Source organism: Rhodotorula paludigena (assembly GCF_050403205.1).
Source record: "Rhodotorula paludigena JCM10292 DNA, Rt_paludigena_JCM10292v1_ctg29, whole genome shotgun sequence".
Classification (NCBI taxonomy): Eukaryota; Fungi; Basidiomycota; class Microbotryomycetes; order Sporidiobolales; family Sporidiobolaceae; genus Rhodotorula; species Rhodotorula paludigena.
In genome coordinates, this window is record NW_027481429.1 from 208,710 (window position 1) to 222,227 (window position 13,518).

Sequence of the window (13,518 nt, forward strand, 5' to 3'; positions counted from 1 at the left end):
CGCACCTGTGCAGACCGGCCAAGCTCTCGCACACTGGGTCAAGCGCGACTTGCGGAATGCAGCCTCGTGTCGCTTGTCAACCCGTCGCAAGAGGGGGACAGCGACAGCACCTTTCTCTGTTTGCGCCGTTCGTTGAATGTGCAGTAGACACTGCTCTAGGCTTCAATGGACCGCATCGCACAACAGAAATGAGAACTCTCCCAGACGTCGGCCACTGAGCGAGCGGCTCTCGCAAACGTGTACCGTAGCGAGAGACTGCGAAAGAGACGTTTTGCACATGTCGAGGTAGGGCATTCAAAAAGGCGGAGGATGTGAGGATGGGAGGAGGAAAGGGTATACGACCGGCGCCAGGCTCAAGAAAGGGAGCCCTTGCAATGACCGTCAACGGGAGGCGGCAGATGCGCGTGGGACGAGACGAAAAGGCGATGGAGCGGCAGGGGGAGGCGCGCTTAGTCCTTCTTCTTGTCGACGACCTGCGGCTTGACCTTCTTGTGGTCTGCGTCCTGGATGCGGTCCTCCGGGGCGGGCGCAGCGATCTTGCCCTCGGGCTGGCCAGTCTGTGTAGTCGCAGTATCAGTGAAAAGCCCGCATAGCCAGCGAGGAGCGGACGACCGACCTGCGCCTTGAGAATGGCAAGGTCCTCCTGCGCCTTGATCAGGTCGAGCACGAGCGAGTACGTGCGCGAGAGAATGAGCGAAAAGATGAGGCACGAGCCGTGGAGGTAGAAGTTGCGCTCTGTGTACGGACGTTGCGTCAGGGACAGATGTCAACAAAGAAGAAGTGGAAGAAGCGCACCAGAGAGGAACTTGCGGCTGCGGTAGTCCGACTGGGCACGCATGTCCGGGACACCAGCGGCACCGGTAGCACTGTACGGCACCCGCGCTAACCATCAGCCTGTGCAAATGCCTCATGCAACCGCGAGAACGTGAAACTGCTCGAGGGAGACGCACATCTCCTTCTCGCGGTGGATCTTGAGCATCTGGTTGACGGCGTCGGCAAAGAGCACCGCGACAAATATGAAGGTGATCTTGAGACCGTATTGCACCTGCGCAGGGTAAGGGCGTTGATCAGCACGGAATGCGAGCAGAGCAGCCCGAGCCGCAGGGGGCGAACCTTGGCAAGGATCGCTGAGGAGAAAATTGGTCAGGATCTGGGCTAGCTCTGTCAAAACGGAAGTACATGTGAGGGGTACTTACGCGACTCGGCGATCGCCTTGAAGAGCGCACGCCGCCACGTGAACGGCAAAGGGACCTGCGCGGAAGCAAGACGTGGTCAGCGGGTTCAACAAGATCTGCTGCGGACGTCCGGTAGGAATGTACGACGTGCGACCCGAGTGCGCATGCTCGGTATTGCGGTTCCACATTCGACGCGGCTGGCTGACCGGAGGGAATCAGGCAGAAGCACGACGTACGATGAGCACGCCGAATGTAACAAGCTCCCCGAGCAAAACACCGAATGCCAGCTGATTGTGGATCTGCAATTGCCGTACAGAGGGTCAGCAGGCGCTGGCAAGTAGACGCGGCGAGAACAGGACGGACAGCCATGGTCGAGGTGGGGTCGAGACGAGAGAGCGCGGGAAAGATGTATCTGTTGCGCCTGTGCGTCGCGAGTGTCAGTTCAGCGCCTTTGTGCTTCCTCGACGGCTTCATACCGAGTATGCGCGGTGTGCGGAGGAAGAGCGGGACGAAGCTGCGGTCGCCGATGACGATGACCGCGAGCCGAACTCGTCGCAGGCTACATCTTATTTTCTTCCAGGTCTGCGTGTCGCATTCAATGCAAGGAGCAAGTTTGCCTGCGATCAAGCTGTCCGCTAAGAGAGAGGAAAATTGCCGACACGGAAAATCCGCTCTCGCCGCGGAATAATCCTCACTCACGTGATGCCACCATCTCTGGCAATGCAAGCTCGAGCACTTCTTTATGACCAGTAGGAATTCAATGTATCGCGGCACGCAGCGCCCTGATGTCCGGCAGCGTGACCTCGTCGAACGGGCCCTGCTTCGACGGTTGCGCCTCTCCTGCCGTAAGCGTCGAGCCGGCCGAGACTAGTGCCGCCAGCACAGATCTGATGAGCACGGCGTACTGCTGGCGCGGAAGCTCCTCCGAGATGGCCTGTTTTCGACGACGTAAAGGGTCAGGACGCAGCGAAAGTGCGCACGTCGGGGTCGTATACTTACGGACAGGTTGTCGCGCATAGCAGACAGCATGCTGCGCATGAGGTTGAGGACGGTGCCGCGCGGAACACTCGGGCGCACGGGCTGTGCGGGGCGGTGCAGAAGCTGAGAGGTGGTGAAGGGAGCGCCATTCGCCGGAGTTGTCGAGATGAGTCGGGCGGCATTGCGGAAAACGGCTGTGATGGGAGCTCTTTAGCCGCTAGCGTGGACGAAGATCGCAAGCGGAACGCACTCGACATGACCTGCACACGCTTGTCGAGCAAGTCGAGCTGCTCAACTTCGACCTTGCCCTTCCGCACATCTCGTTCGAAAGGTAAGCCGTCGAGCAGCGGCGATACTCGGCTGACGTCGTTTGCCTCGACGTTGAGCAGGAACTCGAGGAGCATGTGCTGCGATGTCAGGCGGCGAGCGACCATCGACTCGAACCAGATCTCGAGCACCTCGTCGGCCGACAGCTGTGAGTGCAATCCGTGAGTAGGTGCGCACTGTTGACATGAGACTGTTGCGCACGGCATAGACGGCTGGGTCATGCTTGAGAACTTCGACAATGAGGAAAAGGCCAACGTCGCGACGGGCGACAGGATCGCCCAACCGCTTATACGACTGGTCGCCGTACTGCAGGTATGGGCGCCAATCCTGCATCGTAGAGAGCAAGGCGGTGTCAGCTCGCGTCGTTAGCCAGCGAGGCAGAAGAAGCGCACTGCGACTCCGTTCTCGACCGCGACCGTGAGGCACTTCGCCCAGAACTCGACAGCATGCTGCGCGTAGCTGACGCGGTCGCCGACCGTTGGCCCACTGCCGACCTGGCTGGCGAAGATGTTGGAGACGAGGCGGAAGAAGCCGGGCGCGATTATCGACTTGATCAGCTGGAATCGAGCTTGCGGTCAGCTTGCAGCCGAGAACCAACGAAGGAACACGCACCTCGGCAAGAGCTTTGTCCCTCTCACGCAGCTCCTTGTCGCGCTCGTCTTGGCTGTCGGCCCCGGCTTCCTCGATGCCGAGCATAGCGTTGAGCGCCGGATCGTTGAAGTCAAGGTCGTCGAGCATGCCGAAGTCGTCTTGACTTTCGCCAGCCTCTGCCCCGGACGGTGCGGCGACAGCGGGGCGTGGCAGAGCAGCGCGGCGCAGGTCGAGAAAGCACTCGATGGTGCGGATGACTTCGCGGCCAATCATCGGATCGAGTGCGAGCGGCGAGTCGAGCAGCTGAGCGGTCCACACTGCGAGTGGATGATGTTTGTGAGTAATCTGTCTCTAAAGACTCGATCGAAGCTAGCACACCTGGGTGCAGAAGGGCCAAATCCGGGTACTTCGTCGCCTCGGCGCCCGGCTTCTTCCAGCGCGCGATGACCTGTACCGACCGCAGTACCATAGTGATGAGCAGCGCTCGGTGCCACAGCGGGTCGCCCTTGGCCTGCCCCGCCTGCTTCGTGCCGCGCTGCTCTTCCTTGCGCCGCTCGCGCTCGACTGCGATGTACTCGGCCTTGAGCACGCTCGTCACGCCCGCGAGCCAGTCGACGATGGGTCGGAGCGGGAGGTCGTGATAGCGGAAGATGAGGGCGAAGTACAGGATGGCGCGGATCCAGGTCTTGCGGGCTTCCTCATCGACGTCGGCGAAGTTAAGCAAGCGGCTCGCGTGCTCGACGCGCTGCGCTGCAGCCGAGGGGAGGAGCATGGCGAATGCGAGGTGCAGTGAAAGGTGATTGACGAGGATCGTAGGGCTGCGCGTTAGTTCGACCGAGTGCTTCGACCAGGTTGACGAGACCATAGGCGAGAGGCGGAGGAACATGCGCGTAAGCTGCGCGGCGCGACGGCGCTTGTCGGCGTCGGTCGAAGCGGGCACAGCGGTTGCGGCGGAAATTACGAGCTTGAGGAAGATCGAGAAGGCCGTGTCGCCCTTGCGATCGAGCTGGACCGTACCGAACTCGCCGAGATCCTGAAGGAAAGACGGAAAGTCTCCCGCAGTCTCGGTCGTCAAGTCGGCGAGGCGACGAGCTTTGAGCAGGTCGAATAGACGGGAAAGGAGGTCATCCTTGGCGTCGATGCTCCAGCCCCAGCGCTCGACAAAGACGAGGCACCGTGCGAACAGCGTCCAGATGTAGCGGTCGCGGCGTGCGACGGCGGTGCTCGACAGGCTGTGGTCAGGCATGGCGAGCGCTGAGGGCTGGATCGCCTCCAGCGTGTGCACGAGCACAGGCCAATGCGCCGCGAGACGGGGCTTGGAAGTCGAAATGCCGGAGGGCGAGAACTGCGAGATGGCACACAGCATGATGGCGGTATACGAGACGACCTCGCCTGCGGCAGGACCCTTGTCGGCCTTGCCAGCGAGCGCAGCGCGCGTCTCCTCCAGCACGACGCGCCACAAGTCCGGCTCGCCTAGCCCCGCCGCTCCCGTTGCGCTCGTCTTCACCGCGAGGCTCACAAGCCCGAGCCAGGCTTCGACGCTGACGTTTGCGATGGTTGCGCCAGGCTGACCGGCCGCCTTCAGGCTGCGCATGGTGCGATCCGGCCCGTAGCGGATCAATCGGCGCACCAGTCCGCCGACGAGCTCAAAAAGTCGGGACGAATCCGTGTCTTCGGCGGAAGAGAGCGCCGCGACGCGCGCAGCCAGGTCGACCGCGTACCACGACAGGACGATGCGGCGCTGTTGGAACTGCTTCGCCAACGCCGTGGGAACGTCAAGCGCGTCAATCCGGGTCTGCACCCGGTCGAGCTGGGCAAGTAGGGCGCTGCCGACGCGTGAGGCGGTCGCGGCTGGGGCATGCGAGAGGAAGTTGCCGAAGAAACGGAGGGCGGCACTCGCAGCGAGCAACGGACTGGGCTCGAAGCCGGCACCGTTGTCCGCGTCGATCTCGATGACCCCAGGTGTGGTGAGAGAGGAAGCGAGATCGTCGAAGATGCCGTCACCAATGCTCGGCACGAGCGCTTCGAGCTCGTCAGGCGCCAGGGCCGTGCTCAGGGTGCAACCGAAAGCATCGCATGCGGTGGAAGCTTGCGTGATCGACGTCGGTTCGATGAGGCCGAACAGGTGACCGTTTTTCACGAAAGAATCGGGCGACGAGAAGCGAATGCCGGCGGGCAAGCGGTGGAGGTCGAAGTCCGACGTGAACTTGCCGAACGACGCCCAAACCTCGCCGTCGCAGCTGGCTGGAGCAGCGGAAACCGCAGCGAAACCGAGATCGTCAAGGCGACGAATGGGAAGGGCGAGACTCGTCTGACGAGGCCGGGCGACGACGACTTCATCGTCGGACGCGCCAGCCCGACCGTCTTGCAGGCCGACGAAAGCGAAGACGGCGTCGTCCGTGTCAAGCGCGATCTGCCGCGGGCGTCGACGCGGTGCAGTCGGTCCGTCGAGTGGGCGGTAGCCGCCAACATAGTTGCCGCTGTCCTGCAAGACGCTCCTGCCGTCCTTCTTCTGCTTCTTGCCCGTAGCGCCCGCGCCCGCGCCCTGCGCCAAAGCTGACCGACCTGCCTCGGCGCGCTGACGAGCGCGCTTCGGTTTCGGTGGCGGCCGCTTGGCTCGCTTGAGGAAGCGGTCGACGATGTCCTCGTCTGCGGCGCCGCCGCCTCGTCTCGGCGCAAAGGATTGCAGCCAGGACGACACGGCGTCGTTCTCCTGCTCCTCGTCTTGTTCGCCCAGCCCATCGTCGTCACGCTCGCCGTCCGAACCGCTCTCGTCCGTGAACGCCTCGCCCTCGAACCGCATCGGCTCGTCGAGCAGCGCCGGCCTCGTGCGCATCCTCGCGCGCCCGGCGCGACGACGCTCGCGGTCTTCTTCATCGCCCGAGTTGAGGTCGTCTTCGCCGCTCGAGAGGTCGCCATGCTCGCGCTCCTGGGCCATGAGGCGCAGGTCGGCGACGGCCTTCTTGAGGAACACGGCGGGCATCATGGCGCCCAGTGCGCGCTTGCGCTTGCCCTTGACCTCGAGGCGCGCCGGCTGTGGCTGCGAGTCGTCCTCGTCCTCCTGCTCGTCTTCCATTTCCTCATCGCTGCTGGGCGCCTTTGATTCGCCATCGCTGCGATACATGCGGTGCCCCCGATTTTCGGCTTCGGAGGCCGAAGCAGGCGACGACAGGTTGAGCAGATCGCGCTCGAGCGCGCTGCGCTCACCGTCGGCCGCCCTGCCGTGCAGCAGCTTGGCCGGCCGGCGCATCTTGCTTGGCTTGCTCGCGATGCCGAGTCGCTGCGGCGACGAGACGGGAGGCTCGCTGTCGGCGCGGATGCGCTTCTTGCTGCGAGGCTTGGCCGACGACCCGCCAACGCCGGCGCCGCTGCGAGGGCGCGAGCCCGACGGGCCGGACGGGTGCGCACGCTGCTTCTTCTTACGCGGCGAGTGCGCTGGGGATGAGGATGGCGGAGCGCTGGTCGCGCGGAGTTGGCGGGGTTTACGGCGGGGAGCTCGGCGGGTGTGGGCGGAAGAGTCGGAGTTCGAAGCATCATCTGTGGACGAACCGGCGTCATGTGGACGGTGCCGCTTCTGCTTGGAGCGGTGTCGCGGAGCAGATTGGTGGTAATGAGGGTCGTCGATGCGAGATGGGCCGTAACGATGCGGCGAGTGCTCTGCAAGGAATCGACGGTCAGCAGGACAAAGAGACATGACGAGAGGTGAACGCACTCCTTCGCCGCTTCGTGCCATTCAGAGCGTCATCGATCTCGCGCTCAAGACGATCGCGCCGCCGTGCCTCACGCTCGAGGAGGTCAAGACCCTCCTCGCTGTCCTCGTCCTCCTCGTCGCGCTCATACTCCTCGTCGCGCTCGTACCGCCCGACTCGCGGCAGCGTGTTCTGCTGGGCCTGCGAGCCTCCGGCGCCGCCTTCTTCCTCGTCGACAAGCCATCCGCCCAGGCTGTCCCTCGGGCGCCGCTCCTGTTCCTCCTTTCTGCGCCGCAGCTCCTCCGCGCTCTCCTCAACGACGCGGACCCCGCGCACGACGGCGCCTTCCCACCCGTTGCGCAGCAGCGACTTGGTGTACTTGGCCTGCTCGATCGAGTACGGCTTGAGCTGCGCGGCGGTGCGCGTGCGGAAAGAACGACCTGCGAGTGGCGCGGGGTCCGCTTCGAGTGGGATCTGGGGAGCTGGCGACGGCGATGGTGGTGGAGACGTGGCTGGGCGGCGAAAGTCTGGAGAGGGAGAGCGAGAAGCTGGCGCAGAAGCAGGCGGGCGAACGGCTGGCGGCGCCTTGGCGAGGAAGTCGACAGCTTGCGAAGGCGAGACGGATTCAGAGGGCGAGGGAGAGTGAGGTCGTCGGCGGCCTAGCTCTGCTGGAGCTGGAAGGGAAGTCTGGCTTGAGTTCGAGTGAGAGGACGCCGCAGCTGCACTCTGAGGGCGAGGGGCGGCGAACGAAGGAGACGGCATCCTCCGCGACGGGCTGCTGTGGCGACGCGACGTGCGGAAGGTGGAGCTCGTGGCAGGCTGCACAGGCGACATGGCGAGCTGCAGAACCGATGTGAGCCGACTTGATTCGACGGAAGGCGGGAGAAGTGGTGGGGCGCACCTCATCTTCGCTCGATTCCGGCTCGACTGCTTTGCCCTTGCCCTTGTACTCTGGCTGTGAGAGTCGTGGCGGGCGTGGGCTGTCCCAGTACTCGTTGCCGAGGAGAGACGCCCTCGTTTCCTCGAGTTCGCCAGCATCGCTCGAGGGGACGAGTGGGAACGGCGGGACGTACGCCACGCGCGAGGTGGACGCCACAGGCGTGTAGCTCGCCTGTGGACGTCCCATCTGGCCCGATCTGAGCCCGTGGGAAGTGTTGACAGCGGTCAAAGGACGACGCGTTGCGCACGCGACGGAAATCAAGTCTCGCTCGCTCTCCTCGAGGGCACAGAGAAGGGCTACAGCAGCGTTCGAGTAGATCTCACACCGTACGCAGTAACCTGCGTGCCCCTTTGAGCCACGGGCGAGGTCTCTTCGGCCTCTCTGCCGCTCGTCGTCCTTGCTTCCGCTGCGTCTACTCTCGCTGTCCCGCCGAGAACGCCGACGATGATCCCGACGGTCCTGATTACGCTCGCCAGCTGCGCACTCCTGCACGCCGCCTACACTGCGTGGCAAGGTGCGTCCATGTCCTCATCATCTCAACAGTGCTCCTCGGGCTGACACGCTCGTCTACGCACGCTAGTCCGCATGGAGGCTCGGGCGGCAGGTATGCAGCTCGCCAAGTCCTCCTACGGTTCCCCCATGCCTGTAGAGGTGCGCGCGGCACGCCCGGACCACCCCTCGCTTCGCTAACTCGGACATCCTCCCAGGTCGTCGTCGAGGCGCTGAGTGCGCTCGCCACCCTAGTCGTCGGGCTATTGTGGAGTGCACCTGCGCTGAAAGGCATCAGCTTCGCGAGCGAGATGAGCACCCGGTTCGTCCCCTCCCTCTCATGCCCGTGGAGTCCGGCTAATCCCCTCAGACATCCCTTTCGGACAGATCTATCGACTCCACCGACTCCAACCTTGCTTTTGCCAACCTCCGGCATCGCGGCTCCATCCTCTTCAAGGAGGAGCGGCGGTGAGACGCGTCGCTCGCCCATATCTCCGCGCGCAATGTACAATTTCACTTCGTTCTTTCCGCTGCACTGACTACGCAAGATGTGGCTCTTTGTGCTTCTTGCTGAGCGGTGCTCTGATCTGTGGGTGCCAGCCTTGCGGACACCTGCACGTGCACCGCCACTCTGACGTTCAGGAACCGGCGGAACCGGGACCGCTTCCTGCCCCACTTTTCCAAGCTCTCTCTAGTTTCGCTGGACACGCGGCTTCATCTCTTCTTTCTGCATCTCACCCAGCTGGCTTGGGTGTCGTTCAGTACTCGCAAACAGCACACTGTCCACTCGCAGCCGGCCGTGAACATGTGCGTGGCGCTTGCCGCTCGTGCCGCACCTCGTCGAGCGTTCGCGAGCTAACGGTCGCCGTCGTCACCAGGTCTGGCATCGACTGGGGGGACCAGAACGGCATCGAGTACACCTTGGTGCTCGACCGCTTCTACCTCGGCATCTCGGCCGTCATCGCCGTGCCGCTGCAGGCCATCTTCCTCTCTTCCGCCTACGCATTCAAGGAGCCCGGAGTGTCCGCTAAATCCTGACCCTATGCTACAAGGCATAGCAGCTGACATGTCGAATGTTAATGGTGCACAGGCTTGTCCCTGGGGCCATGGCGACCGTGCATGTGCTCTTGCATGTGGTAATGTGGCTTGGGTCGCCCCTCGACACGTGGGCGCGCAACTTCGCGGCCTAGTGCGTCGATTGGCTCTGCTTATTTAGGAACCGTCCCTGCTGACTGCGTGACCCGCTCGCAGCGCTGTGCTCGCCGCTTGGTCGCTGCACAACTTCATCCTCGCGATCGTGCACCATGCGAAGGCGCGCAAGCGCGGCCTGACCTGGGCGCAGAAGGTGCTTTACCATTTTTAATCCTGTGTTGCGCACGTTTTACATGATGCTGATACCGGCTCTTGCTCCTGTATCGCAGCGCTCGCCGCAGCTTTCGCCGCTCGTCATCGTTGCCTTCCTCCTCTTCCCTTGGGTCTTTCTACTCCCATTCTTCCTCGTCTGCTCGCCCGAGGCAACCTTCGGCAACATGCCTCTTTCCGTCTTCCGCAAATTTGGCTATGCGACCGTGGGTGCTCCTCGCATGACCTCGGAGTAACAACGCAACTAACGTTTGCGCGCAGGATATTATCGGTATCATTCTCGGTGCCATCGCCATCATCATCGAGTACTTTGCACACTACACTCGTCTCCAACACGACTTGAAGCCTGCGGCATACGCCGACCGTCACGGGCGTCCTTCGACGAGCGAGGTGGTCTTGTCAAAGGGCATCTACGTGCGCCCGGCCTGCCGTCTCTCGCGTCCCCTGTCGACTTAAGCTTTCAGAATGCAACAGCACATCTCGCGCCACCCGCACCTGTTCTCGTACCCGCTCCTTGCGCTCGGCATCTACCACCTCTGCGCGACACCCGCCTTCTTCGCCCCATATCCCGAGTACCGCTACCCGCGCGCGCTCGCCGCGCCTGCCGCTAAGGCTCTTGTCGCCAGCGTCGTTGCGCCCGTCGCGATCGGAGGTCCGTGCCGTCTTCCGTACCGCTACCTTGTACTAGAGCTAACGTCTTCTGCATTCCACTCGCGCAGTCGCGGCTGTCTGGGTGGTTCTCCCGTGGCTTGAGCGCAGACACCAGAGCTATTACAGCGCCATTGCAGCCGAACACGCGGCCGTGCCCGCCGCCGAGGGCAACGTCTGGATCACCTACGAGGTTCGAATCCCGCCCACGCGCTCTGTCGCGCTCATCCCCGACTGACTCGCTGAATAACACGCAGATCTACCTCTCGCGCACATCGCCTGTCGTGCCCCTCCCGCCGGCTCTGTACGCCCGCCTGCCGCGCGGCGTGCAGCGCTGGGTCCTGTTCGAGACGCCGCTCGAAAAGCAGCAGCCGGGAGCGTACGGGCACGAGACGATCTCGGCCTGACCTGCTGGCGTACCTCGCTGGGCGAGATCGATTACTTAGCTCTCCCTGCTTACCCTTTCAGCCCTACCTAATCCGCTTTAGCTACATACAACGTTGTGCTTCCCCAAGTAATAGCCTCTGGCGTCCATCATCGAGTAATCACCTGCACTGTGCAAAACGAATCCCCGTGAGAGACAGGATGTGCTCGAGATTGACGCTGGTGCAGGACGAAGACGAGAAGTTGTCGTCACACGACAGGAGGTAAGTGGTAGAGAGCATTTGCGGGTGTTCTGTGTCAGGCAGCGTCTGTGAATGAAGCTGGAAGCGCAAAGAAGAAGATGTGAAGCGGTGGAAGGGAAGCGGTGCGACGCGTCTCGGACTGCGAGGCGGGCGCTGCACGCGCCGCGCCCCGACGCTCCTGCTTTCTTCCTGCGTCGACGTCGGCCTCCCTCCACGCCAGCGAGCTTGCTTGCGTGACCTGCGGCACTCCCTGGTGGACGCCGTGCTGCTCCTTACCCACCGCGGTCCTCGTCCAACCCGCCTCGCCTAGTGCGGGCTTCTCTTCCTCGTCTCGCTCGCCTCACTCTCGCCTTCACACCGCGTCGCCAGTCCGCCTGCGAGCTTGCAGCGCCTTGTAGCACACCTTCACGTCCGACAAGCACCACCACCTCCCCTCGGCGACTCGCTCCCCGACTTTCGCCTCGACCGTTGCGCGCCGGCACGCACAAGTCCCATCACTCGACTTCCTCGATTTCTCCGTCTGCCCGGGCCTCTAGACCGCGCATCGTGACTTGACTACTGTACGCGTGCAATCTGGTGCGTTCACGTATTCTGCTCGAGGCGCTGTCGACGCGTTCTCAACTTGCGAAGGTCAACGGGGACGAGCGGTGCGAGCGCGCGCAAACAAAGCGTGCGCGCTCGCGAGGGCGTGCACCGCGCTGTGTAGAGGTTCTGAATGGGATTGCAGGCGCTGTACGGCTCGCAGAAGCCCGTGCACGGCCACAGTAACCGTGTTTGCCTCGCGCGACTGGACGCGTCTTCATCACTCACAGCGCCAAGTCGCCTCCAAGCTGACTCTCCTGTTTCTCCGACAGCTGTACCATGCATCCTGCATACCGCTTTCCGCGCTCCAACGCTTCCCTCGACCTCACCGATCCGACGAGCGTCCCTCCGCCGGCTGTGCCTTCCGGCTCGCAGTCGCACCCGTCCCTTCTCATCACCGATTCGTATGGCGAAAAGCAGCCGCCCGCACAAGGAGGCCTGAACGACGCCGAGTACCTCGCCAGGTTCGAGTCGGCGACCCGAACCTTGCTCGACCAGTCGACCGGCCTCTCGACGCCTAATCCTGCGCACCTCTCCGCCGCATCCTATCCCGCCAAGCCTCTCTCGCGCATCTCCGAGTATTCCGAGTCAGCGTACTCGCTCGGCGCATACTCGCGCAACTCGCAAGAGCCCTTCGCGGAGGCGCCGTCACGTGCATCGTCGCCCGCCACTTCTCCCGTCGACCCTGCTTTCGGGAACATGCCGCCATCCTTATCGTTTCCTGCCCCTCCTGTCTATGCGGCACATCTCTCGGCTCAGTCCGCTGCTCCTCCGGTCCCGGTGACGACGCCCACCTCGCCTCAGCCTACCCCTTCTCTCGTTCGCGCGAGCGGGCTAAGCGGCCTCACCGTCACCAACCCGGATGCGCCTTCTATTCCGTCTGAAGGCGCAAGCCCGAGCCCCTCCCCCTCAATCACGCGTCACCACCTTCCCTCTCGCCCGCTTACGACGCCTCTCCCGCTCTCGGCACCTGCGCCCGTCCCCGTTCCTCTTGACAACTTCGCCGCACCGCCCAGCGACGACCGCTCGGCCAGCCCCGCATGGAGCGCGCACCAGGAGGTCATGGTTCAGCTGCCCGGACGCGGACCCGTCCTCGTCGGCGCAGGCGCTGCAGCAGTTGCGGCAGGTCAGCAGCAGCAGCAGCGTTTCTCGCGGCACATCCCGGACGACAGCCAGTCGACGACGATTTGGGCGACGGCGGAGGACGAGAAGTTTGACCCGGCGTACGGCACTGGCGGGTACGACGGCGTGTCGCTTGTGCAGAGCAACGAGGTCGGGTCGTCGAACCGCTTCACGCTCGACGACGCGGGCGAGGGCTACCGCGCTCAGCGCAAGGGCTCTGCGGCGTCGTCCACGGGCACGCAGGGTTGGGACCCCGAGGTGCCCAAGCGCGGCGCGAACCGCCGTTTGTGGTGGGCTTTCGCGGTGCTCGTCATCATCGGCGTGGCAGTCGGCGTCGGCGTCGGCGTCGGCAAGCGACAAGCAGACGAGCGGCGCGCTGAGGAGGACAGAGCGTCTGCCTCGCCGTCGTCAGCGAGCGCATCGGCGTCTGCCTCTCTTCCCTCCATTGTCCGCCCTTCGGCAACTTCCGGCGGTGCGACCACCACCTACTCGACGACATTCGGCTACGAGCGATCGGGGAGCACAACCGTCGTCCCGCTCACCTACACCATCCCGACGTCGTACTTCACGCGCGGCGACGGGCGGTACCAGTTCACCGAGGACGTCGTCCTGCCTGAGCTGAGCGGCTTGGGCAGCTTCACGAGCGAGCTGCGCTTCCGCGTCGCGCCGACGGGCACGGCGAGCGGTGCGGCGGAGGCGACGGTCGAGACGGCAGCAGCGAGGCGGGAGAAGCGCGAGGCGCCGCATCGGCATGAGCGAGAGCGGAGGATGCGGCTGATCCGGTAGACGCGGCTCTGTACAGACACTCAACCTCTTGCTTCCTTTGTCTGCGAGAGTTTTTATTGTGTCGCCGAAGAGCCCGCAACAAGCCGGGGAAAGCGCTTTGCGAAGGTCGCGAGAGCAATCGCATCTCGACAATTCGCTGCACACATCTCGACGACCTTTTCAAGTTGCATTGCGCACGTCTACTCATACCTTGCCGCCGGGAA

General features: G+C 63.5%; 4 protein-coding genes across 4 annotated transcripts; 2 read left to right on the plus strand and 2 right to left on the minus strand.

Moving 5' to 3' along the window:
• Positions 1-449: 449 nt before the first annotated feature.
• JCM10292_005013 (uncharacterized protein) lies at positions 450-1,544 on the minus strand (the record flags this gene model as incomplete). The annotated part of the gene is made up of 8 exons (XM_076649937.1): positions 450-557; positions 617-735; positions 796-866; positions 951-1,045; positions 1,114-1,127; positions 1,197-1,251; positions 1,412-1,474; positions 1,539-1,544. The coding sequence occupies 8 exons, from the start codon at positions 1,542-1,544 to the stop codon at positions 450-452; spliced, it is 531 nt and encodes a 176-aa protein (XP_076504577.1).
• A 388-nt stretch (positions 1,545-1,932) lies between these two features.
• JCM10292_005014 (uncharacterized protein) lies at positions 1,933-7,886 on the minus strand (the record flags this gene model as incomplete). The annotated part of the gene is made up of 9 exons (XM_076649938.1): positions 1,933-2,109; positions 2,175-2,347; positions 2,404-2,626; positions 2,682-2,807; positions 2,873-3,037; positions 3,093-3,388; positions 3,450-6,728; positions 6,784-7,600; positions 7,662-7,886. 9 exons carry the CDS (start codon positions 7,884-7,886, stop codon positions 1,933-1,935), a joined length of 5,481 nt encoding a protein of 1,826 aa, XP_076504578.1.
• Positions 7,887-8,144: 258 nt separating this feature from the next.
• Positions 8,145-10,606, plus strand: JCM10292_005015 (uncharacterized protein; the record flags this gene model as incomplete). Its single annotated transcript, XM_076649939.1, has 12 exons — positions 8,145-8,214; positions 8,281-8,351; positions 8,408-8,511; positions 8,577-8,657; positions 9,068-9,211; positions 9,280-9,378; positions 9,441-9,534; positions 9,611-9,757; positions 9,813-9,965; positions 10,026-10,203; positions 10,271-10,392; positions 10,457-10,606. 12 exons carry the CDS (start codon positions 8,145-8,147, stop codon positions 10,604-10,606), a joined length of 1,413 nt encoding a protein of 470 aa, XP_076504579.1.
• Positions 10,607-11,686: 1,080 nt separating this feature from the next.
• JCM10292_005016 (uncharacterized protein) lies at positions 11,687-13,315 on the plus strand (the record flags this gene model as incomplete). The annotated part of the gene is made up of 1 exon (XM_076649940.1): positions 11,687-13,315. The coding sequence occupies one exon, from the start codon at positions 11,687-11,689 to the stop codon at positions 13,313-13,315; it is 1,629 nt and encodes a 542-aa protein (XP_076504580.1).
• Positions 13,316-13,518: the final 203 nt, after the last annotated feature.